This window comes from Microtus oregoni, unplaced genomic scaffold, assembly GCF_018167655.1.
Source record: "Microtus oregoni isolate MIOR12 unplaced genomic scaffold, Mior012 000008F_ref0000371, whole genome shotgun sequence".
Lineage (NCBI taxonomy): Eukaryota > Metazoa > Chordata > Mammalia > Rodentia > Cricetidae > Microtus > Microtus oregoni.
Genome location: NW_024543067.1, coordinates 27,836,128 through 27,859,164, shown reverse-complemented (window position 1 = coordinate 27,859,164; position 23,037 = coordinate 27,836,128). Strand labels below are relative to the sequence as shown.

The following is a 23,037-nucleotide window of genomic DNA, read 5'->3' as shown; positions in this document are numbered from 1 at the left end:
TCACAATCACAGAAGCTAGAACTCAGAGCCCGACCTCTTACAGCCAAATATCTATTCATTGCAGAAAACAAGTAAGACACAAATTGCTGGCAATTTTGTGGACTTTACCACTTTTAATGGTTTTACGTTATATGGGAAGTCCAATTCTCAATTTTAAGAAAACTTTTAAGATTTGTACCCAATCAAATGTGTGTCCACAGCACTGTAAATGTGTAACTAAGGAGTCTCAGAGCGTCTGCAGGTTGCAGCCACTAGCACTACCTACAGGGTAAGTGCATAGCAAAGGACGTCAACCCTCAGCCTGTGTGTGGAATTGTCCTTCAGGTATTTAAGAGATGAAAATCCACACTCAGGGAACGTACCAGCCAGAACACTACATTCCCAAAATCTGTAACATGTCTCCTGTTCTTTAAAGGGCTCAGATAGTTGCTGCAATTTACTCTCTTTAATATGCATAAATTAGAAATTCATAGTCCATATACCCCACACCCATCACTTCTCAGCTGTGTTCTCTCTCTCCTCACGTCTTTGAGATAATTCTTTCCAGGGAGTGATGCTCCAGGGGCACATGTGTGAATTCCTAAGGGATGAGAAGCTTCCTAATGAATTGCAAACACCTGTTATCATCCGCCCCCCAAAAAATATGTTGTCTTTGAAGACTTGTAGGAGGAAATCTTTCTTAACTTGTAATATCAAATAAATACATGCTTTCCCTCAGTTACCAGTCAGTTTTGGTCTTAAAATACTTATGAGTCCTCAGTGCATATAGCATTACCCTGTTCCATCTACTCATCAGTTTACTCAAACATATGATCAGGTCTGTCACCATGAACCAGTAGTCTCAGCTATTGAAAGGTCAATGTCAGCGGGTCAATTGAACTTATAATTTCAAAGCTAGTAATATAATAGATCCAGGAAAAGAAATATTTATACTTTTAACTCAAAAAAGAAAATAGTAACTAACAGAAGTTATTTAGGAATGCAGATGGGAAATAAAAAAGCGATGGAGGAAAAGAAGAAGATGAGGAAGAGGGAGGAAGGGAGCAAGGAAGGAAGAGATGAACACTGGCATCCATGTGTTTATATCTTACAGTTATGAGACATGTATTAATTACTTATGAATATGGTTATGCCAATCTTTGATATTTCAGGCTCATGCATCTATATGATGGCCCAGAAATCTCTGAACTATGGCAGCCTTTCCCAAGTCAACACAATTAGATCACAGTCTGTATCCTTTCCTGAATCACTGGTACCCAGCTCTGTTTGGAATGCAGTGTGCATAGAGACAAGCAAGGAAGACTCTTGCCTTCGATCTGGCAAGAGTACAGGACATCATTTGTGCAGAATCAACAGTCTGTCATCTGGGGCTGTCAGTCATATCACTTATTTTAGGCCTATCTTTGCGTGCAAAGGTTTCATGATCCTATCGTCTGCAGTTGTAATTCCAGCTCTTTGTTGAGTTTTATGTTTCATAGTGAGGAAGCTCAGATCAGAGGCCAACTTTTTAGCTCGTGGGTTCTGGATCACAGACCCAGTCTCTTACTTGTCTGAGAGTAATGTGACTTATAGTAGTTTGAGTAAGAGTTCTATACAGTTTAAAATTCAAACTGTGGTTTCAGAACCATGACAGTGGAATCTGTATACTCAGGCTTCATGTCAATTGCAGAACAGTGAAGCCTACACTCATGAAAAGGGTCACTATTCTCTTCTCTCTTCAATACAAAAATGTAAGATTATTTAAATGATAAACATCCTTGCTGAATGATTGGCTAATGAAAGATTTCCAAATTTCCTGAGAACCTCCAAAATGCGCTGTTGGCTTCAAGCTAGGCTAGGTGAGCTTTAACCCAGTTTATACCAGCCAGAAGGTTTGTCATGTAAGTCATGCTTCATTAAATCAAACAGAGTCTCATGTGGGAAAAAGCAAAACAAAATAACAAAACAAAAACGAAAATGAAACACTTAACATTTTTGTTATTTCTCTGCATTTAACTTTCAAGTGAATTCATGACTAAACTACGTTTTCTCTCAGTGGGAGAAACTTTGGATTCATGCAGGAGTTGGCTAAAAAACGTACATCATAAGGAGTTTGGGGTGAAATTGCCCCCACACCCTCCTACTCAACAACACCAGCCTTTAGAAGCATACTGACCAAGGCAAAAGATAGGACCACCAGATGTGGGTGTTTGACAACAATCCTGAACTACAAGCCAAAAATCAATCATGACTGGGCTTGTGAATACCTATCAGTAATGGAGTGTTTACTTAGCCTGCAGAAGCCCCATGCTTCTATACTTAGCCTCACCCAAACCAAGGCAAAATGAAAATTAGAACATCTCTGAACATCAAAGAGTGGTTATAACTGAAAAATCTCTATTTGGCTTTGTAACGCGAGTGCTGTGGTTCTGAGGAAATACCGAACCATGGGCAATTCTGTAAGATGCCTTGTGTTTTGTTCACACTGATGCCCAGTGATAACACAAAGCAGAGGGTGGTCATTTGGGTCACTGCAAGCTCAAGCTACAGTTCAGTCTAAGTATTCTGTGGCTTTCCTTTCTTTATGTTTGATTTCTAGGCAATCTCTGCACTTTAACCTCCCATATAGAGGCTCAAATTTAGAATTGTTGTCTATTAAAATGGCGTGCCAGCATGGCAACTGTAGTTCTTCTGAGTGAGGGACATCAGGATTAACATATAGCACAACTTCAGGTTCTACAGGCAAGACTTTATTCTACTTTCTCACACAGTATATATAGCCCTCAGCAGGGCCAGCAAAAGCAGGAAGCTCATCACAACTCACATGGCTTAGGGGTAAACATCTTTAAAAACATTGCTGAGAAAAACAGATTGTTCCTGTTTTCGGAACAACCAACCACAAGAGTGCAAAACAGGTCAAGTGGGGGTGCAACGGCTTCAAGGGAACCAACATTAAAATATTCTTTTTAACTCAATAAGTCAACTGAAAATGCTACATAATGCATATCAAAGACTTGGCATAACTGTGGGAAGCATGTATGTTTTGTAATAATCACTTAATAGTCAGACTAAATAAGTTGCTATCCAAGCAGGTCATGTATTTTATAAATTTGTTAGTTTGGTGAGAAAGAACAGTCCCTGAGGAGATGCTGGAGCCCTAAGACACCTGCTGCCTTTGGCTTGTCCTTCCGGGCGGTGAGCCCAGAAAGGCAGCTTTAAACTTTCGTCATACTTTTACCTTCGTATTGAGAGCACTTTCCAGATAGAAAAAGATACAGTCTCTATTGCAAAGGGCCAATGTGCATGCATTTCAAGATATGAGCCACATGCATGTGTGCCTCACATGAACACATAAAAGTGTAACATGTGTATCAGCCTGTGTTAACGATGCTCACCAAGAGACACACATTCTTCCTGGCAGATATCCACAGATGCAGTCTTGAAAGAGACATGTTTATGGTCAAATGGAAGAGTTTCTTTTCTTATGTAAATATTCAATTTTTCTTGTTTTCCAATAATGATACCCTACCTTATAAAATAACTTATCTAGATTGTTCTTTCTCCTCTCTCTTGCTACTTTGTAAAAACGCCTCCTTATTCATCATGTGGCAATGCAGTCAGTGTAAATGTCTCAATTTTTCCTTCATTCTACTTTCTACCCACCATTATATCTTTACTAAGTCTGAGTCCTCCATCACTCTGTTTGAAAAATATCTGGTTATGGATTTAAAAATTAATGAAATAATTTTTCATTAAAATATCCAAGCCTTCATGTAATCCCAGCGACTGGGGTGATTGAGGTGGGGTTATGGAAGACGTGATAGACTTGGGCTACATGGTGAGTTCAAAAACAACAGGCGCAAATGAGTGAGACCCTGCCTTAAAATTTAAAGTGATGGAATGACAAGGTTGACTCACTGTTATATACTGCCTTAGCACAAACAGAACTCTGGAGTTAATACTCAGGACTATAAAAGAGGGTGGAGACATGTGCAGAACTAGTTGCTCCCTCCTTCCCATCCATCCAGTTGATTATCTTGATTGATTTAATCACTTGTTAGGAAGTACACAGTTAACTTGGGGCTCTAATTTATATTTCCATAAAACATAGTATTTATAGAGAAAAACCTTTAAAAATTAATTTATGTATAATAGAAAGAGTGGCAGAATATTTTTAAAAAGCATGTCTTATCATGGAAACATGATGCTGTAGACCTCAATCCTGAGACAATATTTATCCATGAAAATAAACCATTATTTGCAAGAAACTATTCTCAAAATCATGACGCTGGTCAGACTAATTTATAGACAGGGAGATGATGTCTGTGGGTGATGTGATGAATAGATCAATAAACAGCAATTACATACAAATTGTCCACTTCAGGAGCACTTTCTTTTAGGACTGTTTTCCATCTGTGCAAATGTAATGTAATTTAGTGAAAGGCAAAAGACCTGACACTACTGTCTCATAGACACATAAGTTTCATTAGCTTTAATATGCCTGGAGTAACCAAAATAGATGAGTATAATTAATTCAGAGGTCCCCTTTCATCCCTCCATAAAATGAAAGAACATGACGTTCATATCCACTCTCACAGAAAAGAACATTTCATAACCTCATTATATCCCGCTAGAGCACAACGTCTCTCTCATTTTGCAAAGTCATGCTTAGCTTTACACAGCACCATAGCATGGCAGCCAATGAGGTAGTGGGCTGGACATGCGCCACCCCAACAACTGTGAAGGACAGGCTTTCCTCACTGAAGAGTCAGTAGGTAGCCAATAGTATTGAGAAATGACCATTATGGGCAAGTAATGTATTGTTTAGTTTCCTTCTGCACTGAAAATGTAGAATGCATAGTAAATAGACATAAAGGATGTGGTATTGTTCTGAATACTAGACTTTTTGAAACTGCTGTATTTAACACTGGGTGATTATAGATTTATTTATTAGACCCTCCCCGTACTAAAAAATAAACAAAAGAGTCGTCATGATAATAATAGAAAAATAAGTGAAAACTTCCATGGTACTTTTAAATTTTTGTTTCTTTTGTACATGACATCTAAATGCTGTGTTGTGTTGACAGATCTGGGAAATTTTAGTGGCCGGACAAGAAGTGCAGTCTCTGTGAGAGAAGGCCAGGGGGTTGTTCTGATGTGTTCCCCGCCGCCTCATTCTCCAGGTACAGTATCAGTCTTCCATGTTACCATTAGTCTCGTGTGCTGTTTCTTCATTCTCGTAGACTGTGCGACAGGGGACCACGGTGGCTGACATGTGCATGGTGGTCATGACGTGCATGAGTAGTTACTGATCATACACCTGACATAGCACTGTTCTTCTGTGATACTATTGTTTTCTTCCCATCCTGTCAACGGCTGTCATCGTGCTTTTGCCACCATTGGTGAGCAATATATGATCCAAAGTGCAAGAGCCATGAGAAGTGCAAAGGCGACTGACGTGTCAGAACTGAGTGACTACAGAGTCCCTTGAATCACAAAGGAGCTCCATGGGTCATGGCTTATGGTGCCCTTTGCCACAGTAGACTCAAACTGCTAAGTTTTGAACAAAACTATAGTTACCTTATTTCTTGCTTATCAAAGTGAGGCCAAAAAGTAATTACCTTTTGAAGTTGTGGGGAAGAGAAGAGTAGTTTGGGTTACAAATAATTATACACTGCTTTGCCAACTTGCTGCTAACTTACTCATTTTGTTCAAGTCCAGCAGTTAGAACTGTGGAACTCTTTGTATCTCAGTATGCCCTCACTGGAAAACAGCCGAAGAGAGTCTGACATCAATTAATGTGCAGCCAGATGGTGAATTCTCAAAGCCGCTCTAAGGAGTCTGGCTTTGACGTTAAAGAGACTGGATGTGAGTCTGTTCAAGCTGCCAGACCAAAAGGCTACCAATGAATGGCTGAAACAGCAGGGATGCTTTTATAGTGCTGGCTGGTAGAACCCTAATGAGAGGGTGGGCATGGGCAGGGTCTGTTGAGGGCCTTCACACTGACGTGCAGCTGACTTCCTTGCTGTGTCCCTGTATCTTCAATGTGAGAAAACACTAAAATAGACTAAGGGAGAGAGGGTGGGTTTAAGCACCATCTGGCTGCATAAGGTTCCTCCACCTTCTTCCTGATTTGACCAATGAGCCTCACGTACCCGGCCACACTGCTACCCTAGCTGTCCCCCAGGTCTGTCTCCCTCTACTGCAGGCATAGGAGTGCACTCATCCTTCACAGCCTCACTCTTTAGCACAGCCTTTCCTAACCTGCAACATTTGAATTCTCACTCCACTGTTTGCATTTTTACCTCTGCCTTGTTTCCCCCACAATGCTCATCATTTAACTCAGTGTATAACTGTATTTACTTGGCAATGTCATTTTCCATTATCCTTGGTTATAATGTAAATCCCACCAAGAAAGAAATTTTGTAGGTTTTGCTCACTGTTGCCACCCACATGTCTGAGACACAGATTGGCACAAAATTGGGCCTGAAAACATTAATAAATGGATCTCTGCATGTGCTCATGGAGGAAAGCCATGAGTTGAGGTTGTGGGCAGAAATGACTATCAGGGAGCTGGGCATAAGAGCATAAGTAAGAACTCAAAGAGGATCAGTCTTTCTGGTCACTTCCCTTTTTGATTCTTGTTTTGTATATTAAGACAACTGAGAAACAGAAAAGTGAACTCAAATCTGTAGCATTGGTATAAAACCATATTATAACATTTTATATTCTCACCAAAGCAGGTACTGAAACCTGAAATGTTTGAGGTCACTCTTGTTGAGAAATAGAAATTCTTTTCTGGGGCCATGCTCCTTTCTCTGGGCAGAGCACTTGGAAAATGCCTCAGGAAAGTATATACTCTAAATAATTGCTGCAGAGTCAGGTCAGGGAAAATGGGCACCCAGGTTGGCGCTCTGCGGCACCAAACACAAGCGCCGACTTCACCAGCTGCCTTGGCTTTGAAGACATGAACTTAGAGCTGTGAAATTCGAAAATAACCATAACCTGATGTGTGATCGACATCTCAAACCTAAATTCCAGTCCCACCCAAAGGGTGTTACAGGCACTCACAGGGCATGCACTTCCCTAGCTTTCATTCAGATTTCTTCTCTTATTTTCCTTCTTTGTTTCAAATCCTATTTTCTTCTGTTACATTTAGGAGAATTTTGTTTTGTGAGATAAAGTATCAGAATTAAATATGTCACGATTTGTACCTTTCATAGGAGGTTGGGATTTCTTTCTTGCTATGAAACTCACCCTGTTCTGATTTATATCCCCAGTATGCAGCACAGTGCTCAGTACTAGAATTGGTTCTTAGCTCATTCCAGCACTGATGTCTCAGAGTAGAGCAGTGACCATGATTCCCTGGGAGCTCTAGGAAGTGAGGAAACAGTTCAGCCATCAGAAAGTTCCAGGGTCAGAATATCTCAATGGTCTTTTTCTCATCCCCTCAAAAGTATATGAAAAGCACATTTTTCTTTGAATCCAGTGAAAACTATGATGAACTCTTTACTAAATTCTCCGTTTATGATGAAGAGATGATGGATCATGCAATCCTGTCTAGTAACATGTGAGGAAAACATCTTGCTCACATGATCAGCTGGTCACTCCTCTAGAAGGAAGCAATTATCTACTGTTAAACTCACTTTCCCAAACTAATTTTTATTTAACACAACTAAACTTCTGTCTGTTTAAACATTTTGAAATTCAAGTTATTATATAGAGAAGGGAAAATCTGTATAAAAACATAGAAAAGAATTCCTCCTAAATAGTAACCTTAAAATTAGTTACTTTGATTAACTGTTGTTTCCGATTTTTAGAAAGAAGATTTTTGTTCTATATCCCAAACTGACACGTGTGGGTATGTGCAGGATGTGTGTGTCTGTGTGTGGAGGAGGGGATTGTGGTTGTGTGTGTGTGTGTGTGTGTACATGCAGGATGTGTGTGTCTGTGTGTGGAGGAGGGGATTGTGGTGTGTGGGGGGGTACGTGCAGGATGTGTGTGTCTGTGTGTGGAGGAGGGGATTGTGGTGTGGGGGGGTACGTGCAGGATGTGTGTGTCTGTGTGTGGAGGAGGGGATTGTGGTGTGTGTGTGTGTGTGTGTGCACATGCACATGTACCAGTTCCCTGGCCAGCTACAAATTGGCTAGCCTTCAACTGACAGGATCTTCTTGCTGAAGCTGAGGAAGAGCTTGGATTGGAGGTATTTGCCACCACCTTGTTCCTGCTAAAGAAAGCACTGATTGCTATTGCTTCTCAAGTATATCGTGGTTCAATTATGTGCAGAAATACTCGAAAGCTTACACTGAGACCTAAAATTTCCAGGAGAAAAAACAGGAAGTTGCACAGCCTCAGGAAATATCTCAGTTGGTGGAGGGCTTGCTGAGCATCCTCAGGGCTCATCATTATATCTCAGGACCAAGAATAAAAAGCTTAAGTCTGTAATGAATGTATATTCAAATATGCCACTCTACAGTACAGTAATCACACTGTCCTCAGAAATGGCTGTGGTTTAGGAGTTAGCATCCTCATGTTACCGATGATGAGCCAAGCTGCAGAAACATTACATGAAGGACCACATTTCACTACTTTAAATATTAATATTTCATTTGTTGAGAATATATGCATAAAATACTATTTGTATTTAATACTTTGAATATATTTTCTTTCTATTTATTTTTAATTTAATACATGAATGCAATAGAATTAGATAAAAATACATCCTTCCTACCCGATCTCCAACTCGTCCTTGATCCTCTACAATATCCTCTTCCTAACTTCAGTTTTCTTCTCCCCTCCCCTCCTCTTCCTCTTCTTCTTCCTTCCTCCTTCTACTCCTTGTCTTCCCTCTGAATCTTATTAGTGCTGCCCACACACACGTCAGCATGGGACCATACAGCAGAGATTGGCCACACCTCTGAAGAAAGCTACATCTCCCTCCCTCAGCAGCCATCACCCACTCAAAGCTCCTCAGCTGATTCAAACACGTTTACTCTCAGCAATTTTCTGTTCATTCATTAGTCAAAGTAATTTTGAAAGTAAAAGAAAACCTAAGTCTCTGGCCAGTGTCTTTATTAGTCCAAACTGAAGATGCTGGCTAATGAAAAGGTTAGTTAGACTGTGAAGACAGTCAGTTTTTACTACAAGTAGGTACTTCACACTGCCATATGATAGCAACAATCTCGAATTCTAGGGCATGATTAGCACACAGATAAGGAAGTAGCTGAGGGATTGAGTAAGATTCCTCAATTTTTAGGGTATGATCCACAAAAGAAGTAGGCTACAAATATTTTTTTTTTATTTTTAAAAACTATAAGGACAAAATAGTATTGATTAGAATGTTTCTAAGATACCAACTGGTTCAGTAGCTGTTGAATGTAGGCAGAATTGAAAAATTTATGTGGCATAGCATAAGCATATTGCTAGTAGTATCTAAGACTGCAGTTTCTCTTCATCTGATTATAAAATTAACTGTTCAGGTGGGGTAGCTCCTCTAGTACTTTGATGACTGGTTTTTATTTATCAAGCCTGCTCACTGTAGGAACTCTACAAGTTGGCACACCTTCTAAATGACTGAAACTCAGTGGGTCTGCAACACAAAAGGTGAGGAGCTAAGTGAAGGGAGTAGAGGTGCAGCCTCTGCTAGGAATCTTTGCAGAGGTGCTGCCAACTTCTGGGGAAAGAAATAAGAAGAACATTAAAGTTGCAAATCTCAGTCCAGCAAACCAGATGCTAAGTAGGAGCCATGCAACAGTGTCTAAAAACCTTTTCAGGCAGAGAGAGGGAGAGAAAGAGAGAGAGAGAGAGAGAGAGAGAGAGAGAGAGAGAACCATTTACTTCCATATATATATATATATATACATACATATATATGTATGTATATAAATAAATAAATAAATAAATATATATATATATATCTTTTCTCTCCCAACACCATGACCCATTTAGAGGTCTTTTTTATCTGAATCTATCTTTATTGCATATTTGTAATTATTTTTGACAAGGAGCTCACATTTGACAAAACCCAAAAAGCTAAGGGGGCGTGGCTAGGACCAACTCCAGCAATGACTGTTGGCTCCTCCCAGTCCAACATGGATGGAAGGGGTGTGTTCATTACCTCTGAGAATCATGCACATTGCCCCAGCTCCAGGGTCGCAGCGGGTCTTTGTTACCCTTAAGCAACTTGTAACACACTGCTCCCAGACCCCATTTAAGTGATCAGCCTCTTGAAAGAGCCAGAGCTATTTCTGCAACTAGAATGAACCAGTAAGCCCTCCCTAAAGAAGCCTCTGACAGTGCTGAGTCAGGAAGACCTCTCTTAAAGGAGCTGTAGCCTCCAGCAAACAGAGCCCATTCAGGGGGGAAAATGCAACTACCAAGAAGCTGCGCTAAGCTCTGTATTTGGGGTCGAGAATTTTTTAAGCTCTCCCAGGTTTTATGTGGATATAGTCAGCCAATTGTAGGTCTTCAATGGGGTTGAAGACTACATAGTTATAGTTTCTTCTCATGGCTTAGCCAAGGCATTTCTAATATAAGACTTAGACTCCTTATCATAGAATAATTATTGAAACATTCAGTATATGTTTCTTGCTTGATATTGTTTATGCTGGTTGTAATTCCAATTTTTATACTTGATATTTATTCTTATTATATATAGCTTTGTATTAGGCTTAGAACTCTCTTATTTAGACAAAAGGGGGAGGTGCTGTGGAAACTCATTCAACCAATAGCCTTTAAGATACCAGCCCACTTGGGGATGGTCTCTTGTACTATAAATGTAGACAAAAAGCTTGCTCGGCTGCTGGAATTTGTTCATGTTCCCCTCTCATTCAGAGAACCGTGATCTGTGTGTCTACCCCTAAATAAAGAACATTTTATTATACTCAATTCTGAGCTAGTGTGGGACTACTTTATTGCCTTCATCTATATTCCTCCATTAGCCAATCCTCCCTCCACTAGTGAGTCCTTCATCAACTAGCCAGTACTCCCTGCAACATCTAATACTCCCTCCACTGTTGAGTCCTCCCTCCACTAGCCAGTACTCCCTGCAACAGCTAGTACTTCCTCCACTAGTGAGTCCTCCCTCCTCTAGCCAGTACTCCCTCCACTGGTGAGTCCTCCCTCCACTGGCCAGTATTCTCTTCACCAGGCAGATCCTCTGGGGACTGAGACTCCTGTTTTGAAAGGTCAAAGTAAATCTATGAGAGCCTTTAACTCTAGTGTTAGAGCTATAGTGCTTAAGCTTAACCTTTACTGTTAAAGAACAAAACAACAGAGCTGGTTGTCTTTAGATTCAGAGTATTTTGTCATTCACTCAGGTTAGAAGTGAGGTTTAACAGGTCCAGCAGTCTGGTGTAATAGTGAACAAAGCCATAGAATCCCAGAGTCAGCTGTGCAGACTGACAGGCCACTATGCAGCCTCTGTTTCTGCACCTGGGTGAGTAGGCTTCCAGCCAGGGACTCTCATCCTGGCTTTGACACTTATTACTGGCTTTATTTGCTAAATTATCTCTATTGTACCTGTAAAGGGAATAATAAAAGCTACCTGGTGGATGGTGGTATTAAGAGGCAGTTTATGTAAGGCAATTAGCCCAGTGCTTAGAGGGAAGTTAGCATTAAATTCAATTTTATCTTGAAGATCTGTCTTCCAGAATCATCTTTAAAATGCAAACGCTTCTGAGAAAGCTGATGACTTAAATCATTATCCCTAACACGAATTACTTGTTGACAGTCAGGCAACAGGAAGGTGAACAACATTTGGAAATGTGAGTATGAGCCTTAGAGATGAGGAAAGAACCATAGACAGAGAAAAGGGGATTCTAACAGGCAAGATCTTTAGGAGAACTCTGTATCATAGACTAATTGGAAACCCAAATTGTCCCCTCACATAAAGTAGTCTATATGATGTGGGGGCAAAACCATGGCGGCATCAAAGTAAACTGTTGGTTGATGTTTTACATTCATGATGCAGTCACCTTCTGAAAGCCCTAACTACTCAGTCAATGTGATGTCACAGCTAGCACTATGACATAAAACAAATTCAAGGAGTGTTTTAATATCTTTTATTCTACAAAACAGTAATGCAGCATGTCATGTCAAGTTGCATCTTTAATGTTTTAATCAAGATTGTAAAAAACTGATTTTAGCAAAGATATTTCAGTAATTCTGAAATTTCCACATATATCCTGTAATTATATTATTTTCAACCAATCCATGTAGGAAACATGCCAGACCTTCATTTTGACACAGCTTGTTGTCATTTGCCTAGATTTTTTATTTTTTTAGTTATTATTCTCTAGTAGTTGAAACTATTTTAGAAATATACCTTTTAACGCTATTAAATGCACAGTTTTTGCGAGCTTACATAAGTCATGCTGTGATAGGTGAGTGTTGTATCTCACGTTATAAGCAGTGAAACCCTCAGACATTGATAAGATGCAAAACTGTCCTTAAAACTATATTTCAGGCATAAATAATTTTTAAAGTGATCAATTAAGTTGTCTTTATGGCATAATAATTATGATCTTTTTCCCTCTATAATTCTTGTTATAGGGAAGACATGAGTTGTGTGATTTGGTTTCAAGAAATTATTTTCAGTTCCACCTAGAATCATCATGTTCCAGGATGAGGAGAAGAAAAGGGAGGCAGTATTTTATAACTTTCCTAGGTATTTTATTTTATTTTTATCCCTGTTTTATACTTAGTGCTGTCAATAACTTTGTGCTATCAGTGGGGATATTGGAGTCCAGAGATCTGTGCCCTCAGTTCCACAGCTAAGGAGTTGACAGACTCACACCCATGTGACTCCTGTATCCTTCCAACTGTGTCCAGTGGTTTCCTACATGGCCCATTGGTATTTTATATAAAGTGCAATTTTAAGAAAATATAAACCACTGATGAAACATATTTACCTGAGTCATTTAAGAACTATGTTGTTTTATCATTTAAGAGTCAAGAAGAGTATGGGCTACAGAAATGACTCTTGTCTCTCCCTCCCCCAAACTTCTCCCCCAAAAACAAACTAATCGAAGATCTGAAAATGCCAGATCTTGTTAAGAGTCATTTCCCTGGGCAGTGATTATTAAGAGGTTGTTTTTACAATCCATATTTTCTTCCCAATTCTCCATGACTCTTCTAAGATACTGTAGTATATATGTTAACATAGGGCAGGGAATAAACATACATTGTTTATCATGTTTGGCTGTAAATGACTAGAGCTCACCTGAAAATAGCTACAGCATGAAATTTGCATGAAATCTACATTGCCACAGATGAAGCAATTCTAGGAACTAAACAGACACAAGCGGGACTCTTTGCCCTAGCTATGCTTCTCTCTGTGTGATGCCTACATTGTTCTCATTACAGACAGGCTTTCTTGGTGCTGCCTGACTACTAACACAATTGTCTTAATTAGCACAATATATGCGTCTCATTTCTCATCTAGAGAACTGTAAAGAAGGAAAGCAGAGAATCCTTGTAGCTATTGTTTTCATTTAATTAAAAAATAGAAGCGATGTTGGATGTACATTTATGTATGAATACATATAAATATGTGCGTCATGTAAATATATGAGTGTGTGTATGTATAAATCTAGATATGTGCGTGTATATATTGTGTGAATCTATGTATTATATGTGTGTGAATATACATGTAGGTGTGTACATGTGTTTATATATATATATAATGTATGCATATGCTATTTCTTGAACAGCTAGTGGTAACAGGCAGGAGCTTTGGTTAAAAGAGTTAGGAGAACTCTCAGTATGAGGGAAGAACTTAAATATATAAACATAACACTGTGGAGGAATGATATTCATATTTTTACAAAATAAATCAGAAGAGGCATAATGGCTAGCATTCAGTAAGATTCCTGTTTGTGTTTCAAGCATCAATTTGAAAGCAGGGAATTTGAAGTACCACCCCCCCCCCCTCTCTCTCTCTCTCTCTCACACACACACACACACACACACACACACACACACACACACAAACATCTCAGCTAATGCTGTACCAGATTCATGCTCTCCTAGGACTTTCTTTCTGGGGCTGAGGTGAACATTGCTAGACACGGTGGACAGAAGGAAAGGTCAGCGAAGAAATGGCTGTGCTTTACTTTAAACATGATGAATTTCAGAGAATCTTGGTGCATCCCATGAGAAGAGCCTAGAACCTTGTTCAGGAATGTAAGTGAGAGAGTTAGAGAAGGAAATGTGGGGTGCCGCAGTAGAGAGTCTGCAGCAGTCATGTCAGCAAAGCCAAAGCGATATCATCTTATCTGATTTATCAGTATCCATTGGAACTCAACACAGATGTTAATGTCCAAGCTTGAAAAATTGTGCCAGTGTTAAACTTTTGGGCTTTGTGGTCAAGAAGATTAGATACTTTTCTATAGTGTGATTTTGAAACATGTAATTTGTTCTTACTGTAATTCTTTCTTTTCAGGATTTTGCATGTGTATGGGCATTCGAATGATTTGACTAGACTTTATGTGTGTGTGTATATGCATATATATATGCATGCTGTGCGGTAAACACTGTACTGATGATGGCTATTCCTCTTTGCCTGATCTTTTTTGAGCCAACTAAGTAACAAGAGTCTTCCCAGGGCAATGATCCTGTTCCGTTAGCCATAACCTTTAGGGCCTACAAAATCTCTTTTCTTGGGTAACACCTATTGCCTTCTTCAGCATGTCTGAGTCAAGTCAGATGGCTCATGTTTCTGACTGACAGACTTTCCTAGTCTTTCTATGTACTTTGAATCTTCTATGCTTGCTAACTCTGTCATGCGGAACTAGTAAATGCTCTGTAAATACATTAATTAATCTTCAAGAGCTAAATGACAATGCCAGAGAAACTCATTTGAAACAGCTTATTCTGCATTTGCATGGTCTCACAAATCTTTACTATTACATTTTCAAGAAAATGCATGGTGTAATAGAGTCATCTGATCACATCTAAAATAAATTTTCCTTTAGGTAAACAGAAAGAAAGATGACCATACATAGTTAGATTTTAATTAATACCCCTTAATTGAAAAATTAATACTTGGGACATTATTTTTCTTTTTTACATGTGAAATGTTGATTATTTTTGAATTAACTTTAATGGAGCATGGTTTTCATGATAAGAATCAACAATCTTAAGCAAAATTTGAAAAAAAAAAAGTGCATACCTGCATCCCTAGCCACCACCACTATATTGGCAGTCTCTGGCCACAGAAAACATTTAGCCCACTTTCCTAATGACATTCCCCTGATTATTTTTTATACGTTTTGTTTTCTCCAAAAACTTTTCAATATTTTCATCTTTATTTATGCATGCATTTACTGATTGTTTAGTATATTTTGTGTAAATTGTATGTGCTTTGGTCAATGTACCATGGAATGAGTATGGAAGCCAGAGAACAACATGCAGCATTCAGCTCTCTTTGCACCAGTTGGTCCCCAGAATCAAACACTCAATTTTTAGGTTCAACAGGAATTCTTTTATCAGCTGAGCCATCTTGATGGCTCTTCCAGTTTTTAAAAGGATAAATCATATTGTTTAATGCCCACAACTTATCAGTTGTGCAGTCTTGGTGACTCCTCTAGCAACTTTTATAATATGTAAATCATATTGTTCAAGGCCCATAGTTGACTCATTAACTCAATAAAAGGATTATAGAGGACACTGAGTCAGTGCCTGTGAACTTTACCCAAGATGGTCCCTTACTCCCGCTGAGGATCATCCCATGATCTCACTGAACTACATCTGTTAATCCATTCACAAAGAATGGGCACGTGAGATCCTGTGACATTTCTGTGATCACTGAAGTGCAAACCTTTGAGTCAAGGGTATATCTGTCACACTATAGGGAACTCTAATTCCTTTTTATGTCTTTGAAAACCGATGCATAATTTTAATTCCAAAGTTTACTATCTGCTTCATTTCAGGATGACAGTGGCATTTTCCCCTTGTAAATATGTCTTCATTAGATGTATTTTATTCCTTTTACAATTAAAATTGATTCAGTTTCTACTTAAAACCCAGCAGAGAGGTGGAGCTGAGGTCAAGAATTATTTTTCTTCTTTTTTCCTTATTTTATTTGAAAAACAGTGATGTGTGCATGTGTGTGTATGTGCATGTATGTTATATATATATATATGTGTGTATATATATATATATATATATATATATATATATATATGGATTTTGACAACAGCATGCCATGACACACATGTAGAGACCAGTGTCATTTGAGATGTAGTTCTCTTAGTCAGGGTTACCATTGCCGTGATGAAATACCATGACCAAAGCAACTGGGGAAGGAAAGGAATTATTGGGCTTATACTTCCACATCTTTGTTCATCAACACAGGATGTTGTGACAGGAACTCCAAAAAGGCAAGAACCTGGAGGAAGGAGCTGATGCATGAGGCATGGAGGAGTGCTGCTACCTGGCTTGGTCTTCATGGTTTGCTCAGCTTCACTTCTTACAGAGAAATGGTGGAGATTTAGAGAAAGGCTAGGCCCTCTCCTGTCAGTCATTGGTTAAGAAAATGCTCTCCAGACTTGCCTACAGTCCTGTCTCATGGAGGCATTTTCTCAGGTGAGGGTCTCTCCTCTCATAGGATGAAGTTTATGTCAAGCTGTCAAAAATATCCATTGTTTTCAATGTGATCTTCCATTTACTATGCATAAGAAAAGCAAAGTAATGATTGTTAAAGACACATGCAATTTTTCTAGCAAGTATCAAGATGAAACATATTTAAACTAAGCATGGTGGGGATTTAAGGAGCAGATAAGTTTAAAAGTAACTTTGTCTACTATGGTGAGTACAAGACTAGCCAGTGATTATAACAAATCTTCCAAACCCTCCCCACCCCTCACACACATAAATAAAATTAAAGAAGTAGTATTGTAAAATTATTCTCCCATGAGCTCAGAACTGAACATGTGTATGGATTTATCAAGTCAGTACAATGCATAAAAATCCTGTTTTGTATATGAAAATTCTGGAAAGAGAGATGGATAGGATTTTTCTAAATTAGTTCTGTCGTTATCCTAAATTAATTGTTGATTTAACACATCATTTTTGTTTTTAAATATACATTGTTAAACATGATTTCTTGGGGTTTTAAAATATAGTACACAGTGTGGTTCTAATTAAGATACTCCAGAACCCATGAGTGACAGGGAAAGGGTGACCGCTGTGGAGGGCTGGCTGTGGTCTCAGGCTCCCTCCACAGTGGTGGTCTGAGATGGTGGAAATGCGCTTTCACTCTACACTGCAAAGAGGCACCAAGCTAACGAGCACCTAAATTGAGTGCCCTTAGTCTGAGGATCAGTCACCAGAACCATTTCTTCCCTGAGGAGAAAGAAATTCTGGAGAGAAAAAACTGGCTGACCTCATCCAATTAGCTCGCCACAGTTGCAGGCATAATGGCCCGCAATGACAGGCCTGTATTACCAAGATGTGTGTTTGTGTTCCTAGGCTGCAGTCCAGGATATGTCAGAAAGGATCTCTCTGGGTACCATTTCAGTGCATTCATATTGGCCATAGAGAAAGACAGAAGGGGAAGCCATAAGGGAAAACTATGTTTTAGTCCTCTAATGTACTAGAGAATGTTGTTGGTCCCCAAGGACACAGACTCCTTCTGAAAGCGTTTGTATAGCCACAGCCTCAGACTGACAAGCAAGTCAGGGAGGTGAGAAAGAACTTGCTCCTCCAGTGGACATCCAGTGCCCTGGATATCAAAGAGTATCAGCGTGGGTGTTAAGGAATAGTATGGCTCAGTCTGAGCAGTCAGCATTGACCGATGCTTCAGCCTGTACTGAAAGCACACACCAGCACATTTTCACATTCTCCCACTCATTGCAAGGAAATTAAAACTCTCAAAAACTTGTTCTGAAAGACAAGGGTCCTTCTTGCTAATCTGGAATATTATTTACATAATATATATGGACTTTATATATTTCAAATTGGATATTGAATATTTCCTGAAGAATGGGATCCAAAAATTAAGTCAACAATGTTTTTCATCTCCCATGATCTGTGCTAATATTTATAGTTTCCGGGTCTATCATCACATTAGGCAAGTCTCTTCCTATGTCATGAGAGTATCTGAGTTTTGTAAATGCCTCTTAGGAGTCTGGTTATCTACATGATTCCTATGTTGTAATGAAAAAGTTTAAAAAATTAATTTTATCAACCTTAGTTTCAATTTGTCGAAGCGGAGATGACCTGGCATATTATTACAAATAACAGTGAGTATTTACCTAAAAATGTAGCATATGATTAATGTATTTACAAGTTCTAGGACACATAAATCATGTAGGCCTGTACAACTGGAGGAATCAGACCTTTGGGTCTCATGGAACACTGGCTCACGAGCAGAATAAAAAGAGGCATTGAGTGCTTAGCTATTTTCAAGCAAGCTGCACAGTGAAACATGTGTTATTAGCTCAGTGTTGACTGAACTAAGGCAACTGTGAAACCTTGTCTCCACATAGGTTTATTGTAGCTTGAGAGTCTTCTTAACTAATAATCTAATTCCACCTAGTGAATTCTCACTAGATGCTAAGGATGGTGCTTCATAGTTCATTCAAACCATATTTATGTAATGGATAACATGAAAGAAGTATGTCTCTGTGGTCATAATAAGTGACAGTCAGTCAGGGAGAGTCAGCAAACTGGCCAAGGCTGCAGAGAAAACATAGTGAAGACAGAAACTGTAAAGGAAATTAAAAATGGAAAACTTTAAAATAATGTCATTGTCAGCCTTGTATCTAAATTAGTGTCTATGTGGTTTGACCCTCTTTAAGCCCTAACCGTATCGCTTACTTTTTAAAAAATCTCTGAAGTTTTGCAGCTTTACAAGTTTAACCTTTATAGGAATAGTTTACCAGGGTCCACGTTTTTAGGGCAATCTCCATATTCTAACTATATATAAGCATGTGGGTTCTCCTAGGCATGCCAACCCTGTAATTTGGTGATGAAGAAATCAAAAAAGTCTCTTAGAGCAAATATTCATGTGCATTCTTAGTTAGGATCCCAAGACATAGAAACACACATAAAAACTATATTCCCCTACTTTATTATATCATCTACATATTTGCAGTATTCCTACTACCTTGAATGAATTTGTGTGGGTTTCATTTTAATACAATCAAATAAATTCTAAGAATACAAACATCATTATTTTAAAAGTAGAAAAAAAAGATTTCAACCTCAAAATGATTGAATAAAAAGTAATAAATTACATGACTTGCAGAGTTTGCCATGTTATTCATAAATATATATGTATGCAAGGTAAATTATTTATGCAGAATCAAATAACTGAAGAGCTAGAACAAATAAATATTTTTTAGATATTGTGAATATTTATATTAAGAAGAAAAATTGACAACCTGATAGTCTCCAAACAATTCCTTTGTGTGTATCTGGATATTCAAATATTTTATATGCTTACAGTTGTTTGATAATAGAAATGATAAGACCTTGAAAGATTATTCAAGCAATGATATATTTTATTTGTTAATTCACAGAATGGATAATGTTCCTTTCAGTTCTATGTTGTAACTCTGATTGAATTGTAATTCAGATTCAATTCAGTACACTCCACTGAATGCTTGTCTTCCCTTATGAATAAAATGAGGTCAAGCATGTCAGGCATGCCTATAGTCCATGCACTGTGAAGGCAGAAGCAGGAGAATGACTGGGCCAGCCAGTGCCTTATAGTGAGATTCTGCCTAAAAAATAGAATAATAAAATGAAACCTACAAATGACAGGTTTTTTTGCTCTCTCTTCCTCTACACACACATGTGCATGCACACACTCACACACACAAAATCATACATAAAGAAATAAATATAAGCATAATCTGGGAATATTGATTCATGCTTGCAATTCTAATACTTGAAAGAGCAGAAAGATTGCTGTATATTAAAGCTTAAAAACAACCTTGACTATCTAGCAAAACTCTGTCTCAAATGCATCCATCCACCTGTCTGTCCATCCATCCATCCATCCATCCATCCATCCATCCATCCATCTATCCACACATGTATATATACACACACCTCATATATATAGTATTCACAAAATAATTTGAATAGTCGATAACTAAAATAATGAGTCTTAAATTACTCTAGGTCAGTAACTTATTAACAAAGGTGATCCCTGACTCCAGAGTCATCAGTAATATCTAAAAATTGTTTCAGGTAAAAAGTGAAAGAATTTTACAACCTGAAGAGAAACCAGAGTATGAGGATAGAAAGAGAGAGAGGAGAAAAGGAGGGAAGTGGGAGAAAACAGTAAAAAAAAAATATTGTTTCAGGTGCCATAACTGGAATGAGGGAATAAGAAAAAAAAAAGTTATTCACATTTATCAGGTAGAGATGTGGTATGGGACAATTATCTGTATTCTGTCAGTTATGTTTTAAATAAATGCTGATTGGTCAGTAGTCAGGCAGGAAGTATAGGTGGAACAACCAGACAGGAAGTAGAAGCAAGTCAATGAGAACAGGAGAATTCTGGGAAGGAGGAAGCCCATTCCTCCCCAGTCCTGTCCCAACCACAGAAGGAAGATGTGATTACCCCACTGAAAAATGTACCAAGCCATGTGGCTAACATATACTAGAATAATGGGCTAATATAAGTTATAAGATTAATAAGAAGCCTGAGCTAATGGGCCAATTAGTTTATCATTAATATAGACTTTTGGATGATTTCTTTGGGGCTAAACAGCTGTGGGACCTGGTGGGAGGACAGAAACCAGGAAGGACAGAAACCCAGACAATAGAGATGTTACTGAAAATCCTAAAATGGGTGGAAAAATATCTTATATGTGAGGTATCTGGCCCCCATGTCATCTGAGATGAAACTGAGAAGAACAGATGTAGATGGCAAAAAGCTTGTTACAATAGGATGATGCCAGATGCTAACTCTGAATGTATGCAGTAGGTTTCTTTAAGAATCTTTACATTTTAATAATATTTGAGGACACTCAGTCTCAGAGATACAGGCACAGAAGATAGGCATGAAATGTTGTTTTGCAGAAGTAAAATTGGAGTGGGACATGGGTGAAGCATGCTATGGGGTTTTAATATTATTAAAATGTGAAAAGCTCTATGCGGACCTGCACCCTGGTGTTCTCATAAGGGTACCATTCCATAATATAAACAGAAAAAGTTTATGTAGGCAGAGTCATTCATGGGTCCCTGCATGAGAAGCCTCTTTGATCGCCCCTCCCTCTTCGCTTGAGTTTCATCTCTTCCACAGGTGTGGTCATTGATTGAATGTGTGTTTTTTAAGGAACTACTTGTTCTCACTGAAGCTCAGATCCCAAGTGGTGTTTTAAAATTGTGCCCCTCCCACCATATGAGGTGTTCATTACAGGGTTAATGAGCTCAGAGCTGTGCTGCCACTTTGCTGTAGTAGAAATGGCCAGCTGGAAAGAGTATGTGTATGCTTTCATTAACCAAGATAAGTTAGGACAGCCTTTCAATAGTGTCTCATCATAACAAAAACGAGCGTTCAAACTGCGTTAAAAATCTTAGTTCATAACTAACCCAAAGGGCATCTGTCCTGAAATGATGCTCTTGACGGAATGGGTAGGGCATTGGGATGTTTCATGTTTTAAATGAACAATCATGGCAAATTTATGAGCTGATTTTTTAAGAGAAAAGGGACAGACCTTGTGATTGGATGAAAGGTGTGCACATTTTCACTGAAAAGTATGTTGTTTACTCTTCCACTCCCAACATTTATGAAGCAGACAATAATGAAATACTCATGTGGCACAAATACTAATTGCTTTGTGTCAATCTAATTAGACCCACACAGCTCAGCCAACTGACAAGAACACTGACCTCAGTACAGGATCCAAGTCCTTCCCACAGCAGGTCTGTATAAATAGGAGATCTTCCCAGTGTTCTAGAAAGCCTTCTAGATCAGCTTTGAAATTGTTTTATTTATTACCTTAAATCTTCTCCTAGTATTAAAATTTTCAAAAGAATTATCTCATGACATAGAAGAGTCAACATTTCAGTATCTGTGCATCCTTTTATCCATCAATAATTCTTAGTTATATATTAGCCATTTTCACAACTTTAAGGAACATGGAGATACATCATATATCTAAAGCATATAAGGTTTTACGTGCATGAGGGTGGGGAGCTATATCAGAATTAACTCAAGGAGAGGGAGGACCCTTATAGCAAGATTCTAAAAGGAGTTACACAGTGAAGTATTGCATATATGGAAGGAGAATTATGGACTACGGCTGAAGGGAATACAGGTTTTCAACAATGAGCAGGAAGGACAGAGACATGAAAATAAAGTTGTAGGCCTGATAAGGGATAAGTTCATGGGAATTCTAAAGGATATATATGACTCTTATTTATTAGCAAAAGTTGACTCTTGGTGGTAAAAAGTTGTCTGATTCCCCTAAAAAAAGATACAAGAGGATACTGTAGTCATTTTAAGATAGGATTTTAAAGTTGCTTGCTAGAGAGTACAGTGACACAGAAGCCGGCTTTGTTAATGAAAGCTATGATTATAACCTGTTAGGACATCTGAGAGCATCTCAAGAATCTTCAGTATAACATGAAATCCTCTAGAACATTTGAAAAAATAAATCAGTTTAAACAAATTTGTTTCTCGAATGTTTGTCACATTTGTAGCATGTATCTATGGAAGATCTGCTGGTGATGAACTTGGCATCGGGTTGAAAAGGTGTTGCATCCACTCAGAGTGGAGAATGGTGAGAAACAAGCTATGAATGAAAGCGTGGGTGGCAAGAAAGGAGGATGGAGGAATTTATTCCATACCTAAACTTAATTACTTCTACAATAAAATTGGAGAGGGATGTTGATGATCTTTCTGGCACAGTTGTTAACAAAGCAGGAAGCAAGTTAATAATATTTATACAGCATTTAAGAAAAAGTGTGTGTTACGAACTAAAGTCACCTTCAAATCCTACTTTCCTAAAATGGTCTTTGTGGTTAGCTGGAGTCTAGGCACTTGACTAAAGATATCAGGGGGACAAAAGCATTCTAATCCTGTGAAACAATGTG

The 23,037-nt window shown here is 38.5% G+C and overlaps 1 protein-coding gene across 2 annotated transcripts in view; it reads left to right on the top strand.

Moving 5' to 3' along the window:
- Positions 1–23,037, top strand: part of Cntn5 (contactin 5) — a 1,138,775-nt gene that overhangs the window by 773,948 nt on the left and 341,790 nt on the right. For both annotated transcript variants that reach the window (XM_041657731.1, XM_041657730.1), the window contains one exon: positions 5,067–5,162. In XM_041657731.1, the coding sequence (XP_041513665.1) occupies positions 5,067–5,162 (96 nt within the window). The remainder of the gene's footprint in view (positions 1–5,066; positions 5,163–23,037) is intronic.